The sequence below is a fragment of the Sylvia atricapilla genome, chromosome 18, assembly GCF_009819655.1.
Source record: "Sylvia atricapilla isolate bSylAtr1 chromosome 18, bSylAtr1.pri, whole genome shotgun sequence".
NCBI lineage: Eukaryota > Metazoa > Chordata > Aves > Passeriformes > Sylviidae > Sylvia > Sylvia atricapilla.
Window position 1 is genome coordinate 3,864,951 of NC_089157.1, and position 15,338 is coordinate 3,880,288.

Below are 15,338 nucleotides of genomic sequence, written 5' to 3' on the forward strand. Positions count from 1 at the left end.
CTAACCAGTTACACAAAACCACCCAACCCCACAAAGAAGAAGGAAGAAGAAGGTGAAGAAGGAGGACTTAGAAAATGCCCTAAATCCTCCATATTGCTGCACTGTGGCTGTGGAGAGAGGAAAGCACCAAAGCACAACACTCTCCCCTCCTCAAACCCAGGACGGGTCCCACGAAGGCCACCTCGTGACAAAATGGTCTGTCCTGCATCTCAGAAATATTCAGACATTGGCAGAAGAAGGGAGGGAGGCAATAAAGAAAACTAAAAATACTTTTGCTCAGATTTATCTGTTTTCTGACTTCCGTGGAGCCCTCCCAGCCATGCCATCACCTGCTCACAGGGGTGGGATGCTCCCTGCAGCAGTCTCTGCCCCGCAGTCTGCACTTGGCACAGCTCACATACTGCAGCCCTGTGTCCAAGTCACAGCTCTCAGCATCCTCAGAATAATTAATCAAAAAAAAAAGCCCCGCACTGGAAAGTTGTTTCAACATGTTCCAACTCAGGTCTCCAACCCTGAGCTGCAGGGTTGAGCCTCCAGCAAAGATTTTCTAATTTCCCTTCTCCATCACACACTTTATCCAGAAACTAACATTTTAGTTGGTTTTTTTTGTTCCCAAAACCCCATGTTCAAAACAATGCACCAGCCAAGCCCAGTTTGCATTTTTGCTGGAAACAAAGAGGGCGGAAAGGACAACCCGATGGGGAGCCCTTGCCTGGCCTTGAGCAAAGCTGGGTGGGCAAGAGCAGCAGAGGGCACGGCCCTGGCAGCTCCCTGAGGGATGGAAACACACTTCTGTCCACATCTGGCTCCTCAAACCTGCCTGTCACTCCTCCAGCCAGCCCAGTCTCCACCTCTTCCCTTCAACAAGCAGCCCTGTAACCTCCTGAGAGCCGTGTCTTGAGGAACAGGGTAAATGCTCTCAAGGAACTCGGCAGCAAAGGAAATGCTGACGAGGATCTTTCCTTAATGAACATTGCCCTGGAGATCCCTCGGCACCAAGTGGTTTGGGGATTTCTTTCTGACCTGTTAATGAGCTTTGGACACAAACAGCCCTGCTGACCTCCAGGGGTTCCTCACATGAGCTACATCCATCATCTCCACTCCTCGGAGCCCTGCTGCCACTTCCTAAAGAAATAGTGGGTAACCCTTTGCAGTGCTGACCCACATGGCCCTTTGACTTTAAACCCCACAAAGTACCCCAAGCCTGGGGTAAACCTGCCCAAGGCCATTCATGTGGTCCTTCTGGAGCACAGCCAGCCCCTGGCCTTATCAAAGGGCTGGACTGAATTACAACACCCAAAAATGGCTTTTTTCCAGGTCCCTCTGGGCCCAGTTGAAGAAAAGAGAAAAAGGTCAAGGCCCAGACACAAAGGGGTTCAAAAAGCCCGAGGCAGAGCTGCAGAACCACGATTACAGTCTCAGGACAACCAGGCCCTCCAGATAACTCCTCCCTTGTGCTGTGGTGGGAAGGGCAGGAAGGGGACATTGAGGGGCTGGGTAAGGAACCTGCACCCCAAAGCGGGGCACAAATGGCTCAGCACAGGTTCTGGCAGCAAAATCACGAGGAACCCCAGGTCCCAGCAGCATTCTCTCCCCAGCAGGGTCACACTTGCCTGGGGACAACCCAGGAGCTTTCTCCCCCATGGCTCTGCGGGATGGGGTGTCCCTCTCATGGTTTCACGGGGATTTCGATACCCAGCTTGTCCTGCTGGCACATTTGGCCACTGCCCTGAGTTCAGCATGGTCTGGAGAAGGTCAGACATCCCAGGCATGAGAAAGGAGAAGGACTGTGAGCACAGGGGTTTGTGTTTCCCCCTCTGAGACAGAGCCCCACTGCCTTGAACATGACCCTCGGGAATGTCACCTTCAGCAATGTCACCTCAGAGGGACCAGGCATGGCTGCAGCTCCCTGCTCAGCACTGCCTCTCTCCTCCTTGCATGAGAAGAGAGAAGCACCTCAGGAAGCACAACAGCTCTCAAAAAACAGAGAAAAAAACTTATAAATAGTGTGTCCTGCCCAGAACCAGGAAAGGAAAGTAAACAGCCTCTGCTCCAGATGACCCTCCTCCCAGCTTCCTGCAGGGAAGTGTCCCTACTCCTCACAAAAACAGGAGCTGAAGGCAAGGCAGGGCTGTATGGGCCCATACCCCACTCGCCGTGCCAGGGTCTCACATGGGCAGTTGTGGCTAATTCTCTGTGTCCCCAAGGGCTGTGTCATATCCCTGACAGCCCCAAACACGGTGTCCCTGCCCTGAGCAGGGCCTGGGCTGGCCACGCTGCAGGACTGTCCCCACTGTTGTATTTCCAGGGGATTTTGGGCACCAGCAGGACTTCCCCAGCCCCACCTGCAGCTTTCCATTGACCAGCTGGCCTTGGAGGCAGTTGGCAGGGAAAGTGGCAAAGTGTTGAGCACCACCCTTCCTTCTCCTCCTCTGGAGCTGCACGTGGGGCTGAACCTGCACTGCCTTTGCCACGTGCTTCTTTCAAACACTTCCAGACCCATTCAGACATCTCTGGCTCAATCCACCACTGCTGAAGGCAGCAGGTTTGGGGCAGGGAAAGCCCCAAACCCCTAAAATGAGATTTACAGACACTTCCTATTGGATGCAGCCTCTGAAGCAGCCCACCATCATCATGGGCCCACACCAACAGCCCACACCATCATCCCTGGGCTGGGAACCACTCACTGCTATGTCCCTTTGGGAACCTCTGCAAACCTCTCAAGGTCACAGTGTTCTGCTCAGCACTGCCCAGCTCTGCAGGGCTGGCTTCAAAAATACCACTGCTAATCCTCCTGTTGGATGAGGGAGGCACAGGCTGGCTGAGGTGCTCTGCTGGCTGTGCACAAGGACACTCCCTCCTGAAAACCCAAACGTGCCCCATGCCAGACAGGCACTTGGGGGCAAGGACTGTGTGCCTTCATCCTGCTCAAATGCTCCCCAGGCAGACACAGGGGATGAAAAGGAGAAAACACTGACTTCTCTTTCTGTTTTATGCAGCAGTGCTGGGGATGGCTGCACAGTGAGGCCACGGTGTCCTCCCGGTCACCCCCCAGCCAGGCACCACGAGGTCACACACCAGCAGTTAAAGCTGCTCTTCAGGGATCTCTCAGCCAGGGAGAGAGGGCAGAGGTCTGGTTCAAATCCCAGCAGCTCATGCAAGAGCCAAGAGTCCTCCAGAGATGTCACAAGTGACTGGGTGACTGCCACATGCACAGGATGTACATCTTCTTCTCTTGCAGAAGGAGAGTCCCAGGCAAGCCCAAGGGTGCCCAGATGCCATGCAGGGAAGTCCTGCACAAGGACTCCACATGTCCCAGCTGGAAGCTCTGGAGTACACAGCACACTGCCACCACGCTCAGCCTGCTCTGTGCACCCCGGGGGGGTCAGCCAGGGAACATCTGCAACATCTGCTCCTCCTCCCTTCCCTTTTCCAACACAACATCCCACCAACAGGCCAGGGGAGGCTTTATACAAGGAAACATCTCTGCACAGAGCGCAGGAGGAGACCAAAATAAACAGCAAGGGATGCTGACTCCTGGGGGACCCCCTTCCCGGCCGGAGCCTCCAGCTCTGCCGTGGCTTCCCATCAAACATCCTGTGCCCCTGGCGTGGTCTCTGTAACCCCGGGGTTACATTTGCTTGCTTGCTTAAGCACAGAGAGCTTTCCTTGGGTTTTTGGACACGTAAGAGGCCGGTGGGGCCGGGGCAGGCGGCGCCCCGTTATTTCCCAGCACACAATGGCACCGTTTGAGAGCCAGGGCTCGCTCTAAACTGCTACCAGATGGTCACCTCCTGTTCCCAGGCAGGAAAGGGGGGAGGCTGCAGCTCTCATCTTTCAAGGAACCCTTGGAAACCCAAGCCAGCAGTCGCTGCTCAGGGCCCTGAAAGCTTCCCAGAGCCCTGTCACACAGCGCTCTGCTGGCCCAGGCTGAGAGCAAAGAGGGTTTGCCCATGTTACCATGGGGCCACCTGGGTCTGGTTTATCCAAACCTCTCCCTGAGCCATGCCACTGAAGAGCTGCCACCACCCACACCAGAGATGGGTGCACTGGAGCGAGCTGAGGGCTCAGTTATGGGGTCAGGTAGGGTGTTCTGCAGGTATCTATAGGATATAGCCACTGTGTATTAAACCTAAAGGTCCCACAGCAGAAAGGGGAGGGAGCTGCACCCCTGCTGCAGGGCCAGAGCGGGATATCTCTACCCCATCCTCAACACCAAGGTGCTCCCAGCTCCCCTGAGCCCCTCAGCAGGTCAAAATCATGGGTCTGAGATGGAAAATCTCTGGCAGTGCAGGCAGCAAGTGATGCTCCACAAACTGGCAGGATTTTGTGAGTACACACAGCTTCAAAACAGCCTGAGAAACTCTGATCCCTTCTCACATCCACAGAAAGCAAGGCAGGAGATTTTCAAAGCAAAGATTTCCCAAAGCTTCTGGGGATCTAACAAAAGAAAGGACAGAAGTAAAGGCTGCTGAGGCCCCTCCCTGTGTTTGTGCCAGGAGGCTTCAAACTTTTCCTCTACCAATAAGCCAACCTTGCTACATTACCTATATAAAATATATATCTATATCTATCTATCTGTATCTATATATATCTAGTGACACTCTGCTGCTGTACCGTGACCCTCATGCTATCCTGGGTCAGGTTATGAACAGCTTATGCCCAAATAAATCCTTTGTCTGACTTCACAGACAGCCTTAAAAAGAAGCTGCAGTAGATTGCCTGGTCTGACACAAATTACATGTACAAGCAAAGGCTGGAGACGTGCTGTCACCATGCAGGGCCTTCCTGAATGGTGTCAACAGTACCAAATTTTTGGTGGAAATTTGGGGATAAATGCAAGGTCAGGGCTCTGACATCAATAAAAGCAGCATTTCTCTCACTCACAGCAAGGTATAAAACAGCTTGAGGCTGATGCAGCAAACTGCTCCTTTCCCAGAAATGAACATGCAAAAGCAAAGTCAGGACTAAGAATAGAGAAAATAAAAACAAAATCCACACTAAGATTAATAAAATCCCAGCTTTCCAGTCCCTATAATGCACTTCTCAAAAGATTTTAGCTTGATTCTCTATTACACTTGGGTTTATATAACCATTAACTGACAGCAAAATGCTTCCAGATCAGACCAGTATATTTTACACCCCTTATATTCATTTCATACTTGTACAGAAAATTACATAAAACACAGGGTATTCAGCCCAGCAGATTGCATTACTGGCTCACTCCAGCTCCTGTCTCCGGTCTGTGCTCCAGTTTCCTTTCATAGGGGGAGGAGAAAGGAGAGAAATAAATCTTTTCTGTGCCTCCCATGGGGCTGTAGATTTGGTTTGATTCACTAATATTTCTCAAATGCCTCCAAACGATTACCCAGAGACAAAAGTACGATGCAGATGGTCTTGCAGAGCCCAGCCTGCCCCGTGCTGGTTCCACAGATGCCATCCCCAGGTGTCATGACTCCAAGGGACATGGAGAGTGAGTGACTCAGGTGGGTGACCAGCCTGGGTAGCAGGGGCTGGGTGATTAAATCAGTGAAGTCTCCATTTGAGAAGATGCTTTGATGGGCAGTGTTGCAACACGCTGGTTAAAAAGCTACAGCAAAAGGGTAAATTGGTGAATGGGGCAAAGGAGGGGTCCAGGAGCCCTTCACCCCTGCAGTGCTGCCCACTCCTGCTGATTGCTGCTGTCCCTGCAGCCAGCTCTGATGACTCTCTTGGAGGGGACACCCAGCACTGCAGTAAGAGCTGTTGTCCAAAAGTCCTGAGGGCTGGCAGAGAGCAGAGCCCTCCTCCTCCTTCCTCCTCCCTGGGAAACGTGCTTTGAAAAATAAAACTAAATCTGTCCTTTTCACATTTCCCTGTGAAAGAGTCTCATCCCCAGTCCCCACCACACTCCTTGTCTCCCAAACCAGTGCAGCTAATCCCTGCCACCATCCCCAGGGCTGGGAGAGGCTGCAGAGCACCCACCTCACCCTAGCAAGGGGCTGCACAGTTTTGTGATGCTTGGGTCTCAAACTGCCACCTCTACTGCCAGGAGCATAGTGGCACAGACTGATGTCACAGTGTCCCCTGCCCTGCAATCCACAGGAGGCTGGCTGACACTGACTGTGACACTACACCTGGGCAAGAGGCTGGCACCCCACTCCAAACTGCCCTGGACTGGGTGCCAGCAGCACTGGGAGGATGCAGGGTCACACACCACCCAACCAAGGGCCAGCTTGGATGGACACTGCCCCTGGGCCACCACTCCGAAGGTGTCCCCAGGAGACCCAAGGGCTGAGCTCCCTCCAGCAGCCTCACAAAGCAATCAGGGTAAAAGCCTGAGTCACAGCCATCAGCAGATGAGAGCTGTTCAGAACGAGCTGGAGCCAGCAACAAACCCCTTCTTGCCCAAGGGCTGCTCCTTAATTGCACTGTTTGTGGCAGGGAAGGAAGTGAGGAGGGGTCTCCTGCACCCAGGAGGGCTCTCCCCACGGTGGCACCAGCACAGCAGCTGGGTACAAACTGCTGGTGCCACCAGAGGGGTGCCAGCACCAAACAATACCCAGGTGTGAAATGGGAAGTGGCCAGGACACAACCCCTGTGAAGGGCCTGACAGCCCACAGAGAGCTCCCCTGATGGACCCTGACCCCCAGCAATCAGACACAGCCCCACCAGGAACTGAACTCAGACCCACTGACTCCTTTTACAAGCTTCAAACAAGCTTCACATGAGCTTAACCAGGATTTAGAGTCACTTGGCTTATTGCCTCCTCATCCCATCTCTAAAGACCAAAGAGGTGCCAGAGGTCACTGCAGCAGGAGGGGACAGGGAGGGGGGGACATGGAAAGAGCCCACATGATATTCTTGCAGAAAGATGCTGCCTTAAATATTTAAGTCAGAAATGTGAACATCTGGAGTGTTATGGGCTGTGAAGTCTCCATTATTGTCTTTGGATTTATGACATGTCCCCATCCAGGTTTTTGTGGCTGCTGTCTCAGTCCTGGCTCCTGGGAAAAATGTCTGAGCAGCTCCCTGCAAGGAAGGGGAACAAACCAGAAATTAAACCAGCACCCAGTGAGGCCATGGGGCACCCAGAGGTGCCAGGTTAATTAATGCCTGGCAGTAATTTAGGTTTGCTGGTGTGCATTGGCCAAGAGCTGTGGTCACTCAGAGCTATCAGACCTGACCCAACATGTTCCAGAGGTGCTTCCTCCTCATTCCACTGCCCTAATCCACCACGAGGCAATGAGCAAAGAGTGCAGCATTTTAGGTGAGTCTCTTACTGAGGGAAAGGTGCTTCCAAGATCCCAGAGACTGAGAAAGAACAGTATGGTGTATGTGCTTCAGCCCCTGACCCACCTCACCAGCATTATGCTTGCAAAACCAAAGCAGCTGCCCTGGCTCTGGTGTAAAGACCCATCCCCTAACCAGGGCCAGAGGGGATCCCCAGAGCCCAGTTCATGTGAGCTCTGTTCTTCCCTTTCCCTCTCCCTCACAACCTTTTTATTCCCAAAGAATTAGATTTACACAGGGAAAATCCCAACCCACAGCAGCAGGCACCCACTGCTGTGACCAGGCAGACGCAGTTTTTTGACTTTGTGGCTCAAAGGCAGGTTCTGGAGAGGAAGATACAACTTCTGCTGAGGAAGACACAAAACTTCCCTTCCCACATCACCCTCCTCTGGCTCCTCCTCTCCCAGCACGTGAGATTTGGCAGAAAACTCCCATCCAGCCCATCCTTTTGTCTCGGATTGAGAAGCGTAGATGTGGAATAAGAGAGAGAGCACTCTGAAGTGGCTGTAAAGCCCAGCTTTGAAGGTATCAGAGGTGACTTTGCTATCTTGCAGCACCAGCTACACCAGTGAGCAGCTCTGGCTCTGCCCACACCGAGCTGGTGATGAAGAGTGCCAGAGGAGACCAGTGGCAGCGCGACTTTCCGCGGACAGCCCAGGAAATCCAACAATTGAGGAGCTCTGCTTCACTCCTAGCGCTGAGATGATCCAAGCTGTGAATCGGAAAGATCTTTTTTGCGTTTCCTTTTCCAGGCATTGAGCCCTGGCACACGGGGGACCGTTAGTCACAGGCTCAGCTCCCGGCCCAGTGTGCGAGCCCGGCCGGCGCTCATCCTGCAAACCACTGGGCTGAGTTTAGGGGACACACTTCGGAGCTGAGCTGGGCACTCACACAAGGCACAGCCAGCTCCAGGGCTTTCCACTCTGCTGAATTCAAAGCACATCACCCACGCTGGCACGTTCCTGCTAATATTAGCCCGGGGCTGAGTCCCAGCATCCGCAGCACGCGGCTGCAGCTGCTCCCCGGGGCAGCAGGAACAGGGGCCCTGCACAGCCCTGGGGTGCACCAGGGCCACGTGTCACACAGACATCCCGGGCATCTGCTCAAGGAAATGTTAAGGACGAGTTTTGTGCATGTAGAAAAGCCTGTTTATAATGCAGCACCCTCCTGAAAATCAGCTGGGTGATGGGGTTTTGGTGGCACTTAAAACTGGGATGTAACTCAGCATGGGTTTGTACCTCATTGAGACAAAGTCTGCTGGTGAAGTACTAAAAATACCCTGCACTGGGTGGTGGGAGAAGTGTCTGGAAAATGTGCAATAGTCAGGAAGAGTAAATAAATAAAACAGCCAGAGAAACCTTCTGATCAGCAGTGTCATGTCCTGGCAGGGCTGGAGGCTCCCCAGCCAGCTCCACAGCACTGCCAAGGCTCACCCACCAGGCAGCACAGGCTCCCCAAGGAACCTGGGCTCTGAGCAATGGCAAAATCAGGGATTAATATCCACCAACAAATCCTGTCTCATGGTTTCTGCCAAAGCAAAGCTGCCAGCCTGTGCCCCCACCAAGCTGTGCCTCCAGATACCACACAGAACTCCTGGGCACCCTGCTGCCTCTCCACACACTTACAGCCCTGCTCAGCATTTCCATCAGGCACAGCTTACACCCATGTGACAATTTGTGTTTCAACATTACAGGGAAACGAATCTGGTGTTAAACGACAGCACTGGCAAAGGCAAGGAGTGCCTGGCATCAATTCTGCAAACTCACCACCAGCAACAACACCCCTCAGTTATCCTGGAACTCTGCTTGGCAGCATCCCACCAGGATGAGGGAGTGGAGCAGATCTCTCCTGCCTCACTGTCAGGCAGCAGACACTGAGTGCCCAGTGCTCTACACCTCTGGCAGGAGGATGAGCACCACGCTGTGGAAAGATATTTGTGCAGCATCACAACCAACCAAAGCCGTGAGCAGGAACATCCACCCTCTCCTCAGTGGAGCACTGTGGACACCAAGAACCCCACATCACCCAGCCTGGGCTGGATCAGGGAGGTCTGGGGTGTACAGATTGCTCACACTCTGCACAGGTATCTCACCAGTTGATTCAGCACTGCAGCCTCCCTCCCTTCCCTGCAGCCCAGGGTCTGTGCCTGAGACCCTCTGAGGCAGAGGTGAGCTTGGGAAGCACTGCTGCAACCACAGCTGAACCAGCCACACTCCTGAAAACCTGCCAGAATCTATAAACCCAGGGGCAGAGCTATTATGCTCTGTAAATCCTGGCAAACCACAGACTTAATGATGCTGTGCCCCATTAGAGACGAAGCTTTTGTCAGTCAAATAAGGAGGATTAGAATCATAGAATGCGTTTGGTTGAGAGAGACCTTACAAATCATCTATTTCCAACCTCAATGCCATGAGCAGAGAACACCTTCCACTAAACAAGGCTGTTCATAGTCCCATCCAACCTGACCTTGATCACCTCCAGGGATGGCATATCCACAGTTTCTTTGGAGCAGAACCCCCTGGACTTTTCTAGTGCTCCCCTGCAGAACCTGCTGGTCAGGGCAAGGTGGGCACTGTGAGCATCCCCATCACAGCACTGGGCACGAGCAAGAACACACTCAGCTCTATTGCTTTCTTCTCAAATGTTACTTAAACTGCAGTCAAGTACTTGGTACTGCTTCCCGAGGGCCCCCAAACCTCCTCAGGCTCACCAAGGCTGGCAGTCCACAGCCAAGGCTGCAGCTCCCTGCCTGCTGCAACACAGCAGGGACAAGAAACCAGGCAGGGATGCCGGGAGGAAAACTGGCACGGATGCTGCGGGGAAAAGAGGCAGGAACAGCCAGGGTGGCTGGGGAGGGCAGGCAGTGTGCGACTGGTGGGAACAAAGGGAGCTCTGGTCGCTCTGGTGTTTCTGCTCCGTGGGTTTTTTTTTGTTTTTTTTTGTTTTTTTTTTTTGGCAGATCTTTCCTGCTTGGCCAGGGGCTGCGTGGGGTTGAGGTACCCACCCAGCAGACAGGAACACTGCATCTCCTGCCCTACGGGCTGGTGATTAATTGCCTGCTTTTTTGGGAAGCTGCTGTGCAACCCTGAGAGCTAATTAACTTGTGAAACAGTAGCCCAGATCGCTGCTCAAGGGCAAGGCCAGACCTTTTGGCATCAGATACACGGAGCTTTTCTCCAGCCTCTCCCTCCGCACAGGCAGCAACTATTAAGTGCTCCATAGAGTGAAAATAAAGGCGATACAGAGCTGCTCGGTGCCACGAAGGAACACACAGAGCCCGACCAGGCGGCCCGGGGCCCAAAGTAGAGCCTTCATCGCATCCGAGTAGGGAATTAGTCATTCTTCAGAGCCTCAGATGCAATCGGGGCAGCGAGAGCGAAGCTGTAATGACATCAGCCCCGCGGTGGGGAAGCTCACGCGTCCCTTAAGGACAGTCACAAAGGCGCCCTTGAACCCCCGGCACCAAAGGGGTGCGGGGTTCGGGTCACTCTCTGTGTCCCAACACTTGTTAGCTCCAGTCTTCCCGAGAGACGTGACTCTCCTCAGCCTCCTGCTATGCCCTGCACTGCCAGCTGCAGCCGGAGAAAGCCCCACGGGCTGGAAACAGGCGAGGTGACCGTGTCTAAACCCTGCGACAAGGACTGCAGAGACCCCAGCTTTGCCACTCGTTTCCTGCCTGACCTGGAAGAGGAACCCCTGTGCCCTGAGCTTCCTCGGCTCCCCAGCAGGAAAAACAGCGGAGCTCCACTTCCCGAAAGCCCGGCTGGGTTCTCCAGGAGGCGGTGGAGGCTCAGCCTATAGCGATGTACACACAGCCCCTGGATAAGCTTTCACCGCGGCCCCAACATCTCCGCTATTTCTTGTGGGTTTTTTGTTGGTTTTTTTTTTTTTTCTTCTTCTTTTTTTTTTTTTTTTTTTTTTTTTTTTTCTAGAAACCGCTGCACAAAGCTCCGCTTGGGTCGCTGCCAGGACGCGCGAGTGCGTTAGGGATGGAGCTGCTCTTCCAAAACTCTGCTGGGGAAGATGAGCTCCCTCGAGCCGAGCTCTCAACGCCTGCTTCAGGCACAGCCCCCAGCCCTCTTCTGCTTGTCTCTCACTCCCAGCCCCATCTGGCAGCAGCACGCTCCCCGCTAGCTCGTTTTCTTGCCTGGAAAAGCCAGAATAGCAGGCAAGAAGAGGCAGAGAAGCCATCCCGGTCCGCACGCCGAGGAGGCTGCACGGAGATCCCGATCAGCGCTGCGGCCGCTGGAGCTCTGCCACGGGACAACTGCAGAGCTCCGCAGGGCAGGCGGCTCCCGCTACGGGGACACGGGAAACTCGGGATCGTTATCCACATCCCAGGGCTGTGGATAACGTTATCCCATACTCCGGGGCTGTGTTCGCACCCCAGAGCTGGGAATCAACAGAAGGGCTCCTGCCTGGCTATTTGTTTTTCAGACTTTCAGTCTGGTCAGCCGGTGTTTTCAGCTGAAGAAACTACATAAATGAACTCGGGAAGGGCAGGAAAGAAGAAACATCCCGTAAGACCCTGCCTTGGCAGATCCCACCGGGAGCAGCCGCTCCGGACAAAAGGCATGGACAGTCCCGGGGATGCCGCCCTGGGGCATCCCGCTCCTTCCAGCCCTCCCTACCCGGGAGGTGCCAGCCCAGCCTCGGCCGGGACCCTGCCCGGGTACCGCCAGGACCCTCCCCGGGTACCGCCAGGACCCTGCCCGGGTACCGCCAGGACCCTCCCCGGGTACCACCGGGACTCCAGCGGCGCGGCGAGACTGCGGCAGCCGAGCGCGGAGGGGGAAGCGGAGCCGAGCTCAAACCCGCTCCGCCGCGGCTGCAGCACCTCCCCGCCGAGCCCCCAAAGCGGCCGCTCCCTGCCGGGCTCCCCGCCCTGGGGCGCCCCTCGCATCCCCCCGGCGCTGACCACCCACCTTCGAAGTCGGAGATGATGCCCTCCAGGTGGGCGCTGACGGCCGGGTCGGCCATGGCGGGGCGCGGGGCGCTGCCCCCGGCTCGGCGGTGCGCGCTGCGGCCGCGCGAATGGCGGAGGGCGAGCGGCTGCGGCCGCCCCCCGCCCCGCCGGGCAGCGAGCCGTGCCCCCGGCCCGGCCCAGCGCGGCCCGGCCCGGCACGGCCCCTCGGCGCGCACTGGCTGCTCCCCACGCCCGTCACGCCGCCCCCTCCGCCGCGCCGGCCCCTCTGCGGGGCGGTGGCCGGGACCCCCGCTCCGCCCCGATGGGTGCCGGGGACACCCCCGGGCGCTGCCCGGCCCGAGCCCGCTGTCGGAACACCGCAGCGCTGCCCCGCGGAGGGTGGAACCGGCCCCGCACGGGTGGGTCGCTGCCCCGATGTTCCCCGGCTTCTCGGTTTACCCTTGTTTGGAAAGGGGCAACTCGGCCCCGCTCCGTTTTATAATTCTTCAAAATCAAGGCAGCGCTGTGCTGACCCACCGCTGCCAAATGCGAGCAGCTTGCTCTGGAAAATCATCACTGCGGGAGCGGCAGGGGACGCAAAACTTGCCCCGATGCTGAGCCCAGCTCTGAGCACTCAGTGCTGCCACAGCCGCCTCCACTCCAGCCCGAGGCAGCGGGGAAAACGCCAGCTCTGACCTCCACACCGTGCACACCCCTTCCATGACACTGCTGCCCCTTCCCCACCTCTCGCACCCTCTCAGGTTGAGCATCTCGCTATCTGATGCTTCTCCCTTCCGCTGTTGATTCAGATCCTGCCCTCTTGACCCTCCTTTTATCCTCCCCGCCCTGTGTTTTAATAGCATCATTTTAAAATGATGATACCCCCTGAAATGTGTCCAGGCACATCAACAGGAAAGGAAAAAATGAATGGGTTGGGCTTTTAGTCCCCTTTGGGTGAACCATAAAGGAAAATTATGCAAAACACTAGTACAGCTACTGTCTGTTACTGCAGAAAGTATGAGCTTCAACACAGATGTCGCCCTGCTAATTTCACACATTTAAAGTCTGCAAACATCACAGACTCCCCCAGAGTGTACGTGAACCAGAAAATGAAACCAACAGTGCCAGCTTCCCTGACTCAACAGGCTCCAGGGTTTCTGTACTGTCCAAGGGAAGGCATTACTTGAAAACATGAGAACTGTTCAAACGATCTTGAGAACACACCTTTACTACAGAAGTATGACATTTTAAGGCAGGTACAGTGAGTTTCCCCTCCTCTGGCAGGCAGCAGTGCTCAGCTCTTTCCTTTTTTGCTCTCCTCGTGGTGTCAGAAACCACCGTAGCAGAGCAGTGCAGGGAGGAACAGCTCTGCATCTCTCTGCATCAAAATTGGAAACAAAACCACTTTTCCATGCCTGGAAAGCTCCTTGGTGTCAACCTGCCTGAACATCATCAGCTGTCCCCAGTGGCTTGGAAGAGAACAGGAATGACCATGGACCTGCCGTGACACCGAGCTCAGCACTCGGGTGCCGAGTCCCTGCTGTCCCCACCGCGGGGAACGGTGGCAGCTGCCACACTGCACGGCACCTCAGAGGGCTGACCCGCCTCGCCGGCATTGATTTTTGAAAGAAAGTGTCTTTATTTTTCTCTTCCCAAGCCCTCTCCTGGAGGTCACATCCGCAAGCCATTTCCAGCAGGTAAAAATGTAGCTGTCAATAATTAACTTTTTTTACTGAGCGAGAAAAGAGTCCCATTTTGTTAAAAATCGTGAATGACTCGCTCACTGGAAGATCAGAACCTGGACTAGCCTTTTACAAAATCTGTTAAACATCCTGGCTACACACTCATCACAGAGTTGTAGAATGGGTTTAAAGCAGGGAAAAAAATGAACTAAGCAAGAGGAACTAAAAATCCTTATCATAAAGAAGATTTTAAAAGAGCAATACAAGCAATCTGAGGAAGGACATTTTTTGACGTTCAGAGTCCACCCCCTTGCAAATCCCATAGGATTCAACATGAGAGCCCCTGCTTGGAGTTGGGTGGCACTCTCTGAACTAGGTCACACAGGAGTTGGTGTGATGCTGTGATGGGGACCCTGGTTTTGAGGTCAACAGGAGGCAAGAAGAAATAAACCACCAGAAAAAAAAACCCAAAACGATCTTGATAGACTGTGGTAGGGAGCGTCACAATGACGTCTGCTGCCCTCGTGGAGCTGGTGAAGGAGCTCAGAGCACTTCAGCAGAAGAGGTTGAGGCAGTTTGGGTCAGCCCCAGCTCCCTGGGTCACTCTGCAAGTTTCCCAAGCAAAGGCAATGTTATCATCCTGGATCTAATAAAAGTTTAGCAAATCGAGCAGCCAAGAGGAGAGCCCCGAGAAGTGTGAAATAAAATATCCGGGCTAGAAGTAGGAGTTCCTTTTCATTAAAACCAGCTGGGTCATATTGCACCCATGTGCACCTAAGGCACTGAGAGGGGGAGAGAAAGATGGAAAATTACAGCAACTATTCGATAGCAAGAATATCCAGAGCTCTAAGAGTAAATATTTCAAGCAGCAAGGTATGTAAACAGCTCACCCCACAGTACATACCCCAAGTGCCTGCTTGTAGTAGAGGAGCAAGCTTTCCTCCAGGGAGATAAAGCCCATCCTTCTCTCTCTAGGAGACTTCCTTGCCCTTTTATCTCATTGAGCCATGTCACAAGCACAGCTTTACGAGAGCATCAGACCAGAAAAACCATCCCCTTGACCAAGCTGCACATCATCAAACTCCACTTCATCTGGTTTTCTACCTGCATCCTCAACCCAAAAGCTTATGTTTAGCTAAATCTTTCTTCAAGAAAGGCAGGCAACTCTGGGAAGCTGAGCCCCCATCCCAGAGGGATGGAGAACCTGCCTCCTTCCCCTGGAACTGGTTTTTGGGGTTCCCTGTCAGCATAGCACCAGCACGTGTTGTACTGCTCAGCCAAATGCAGTTTCAGCACAGCCCCTGCTTTCCCCTTTCCAGCTAGATTGAGGAGATTGAGGACCCTGAGACTTCTCCTTGATGAAAGATCTCCCACAGTGATCACATCACCTACACTGCCTTTGATAAACTAATCAGGTTCTGCTCCTTCTGTCTTTGTGACAGGGATTTTCTTCAGTCCCTTATCCGGCTTTCCTGCTC

General features: G+C 54.2%; 1 protein-coding gene across 4 annotated transcripts in view; it reads right to left on the bottom strand.

The window, feature by feature from the left end:
• Positions 1 to 15,338, bottom strand: part of SEPTIN9 (septin 9) — a 142,744-nt gene that overhangs the window by 60,008 nt on the left and 67,398 nt on the right. Inside the window, exon 1 of one of the 4 annotated variants that reach the window (XM_066332095.1) lies at positions 12,198 to 12,342. The exons of the other annotated variants lie outside the window; for them this stretch is intronic. Coding sequence (XP_066188192.1) covers positions 12,198 to 12,252 — 55 coding nt within the window. The 5' untranslated portion in view covers positions 12,253 to 12,342. Of the gene's footprint in view, positions 1 to 12,197; positions 12,343 to 15,338 lie in introns of those variants that run through there. 4 annotated transcript variants of the gene reach the window in all.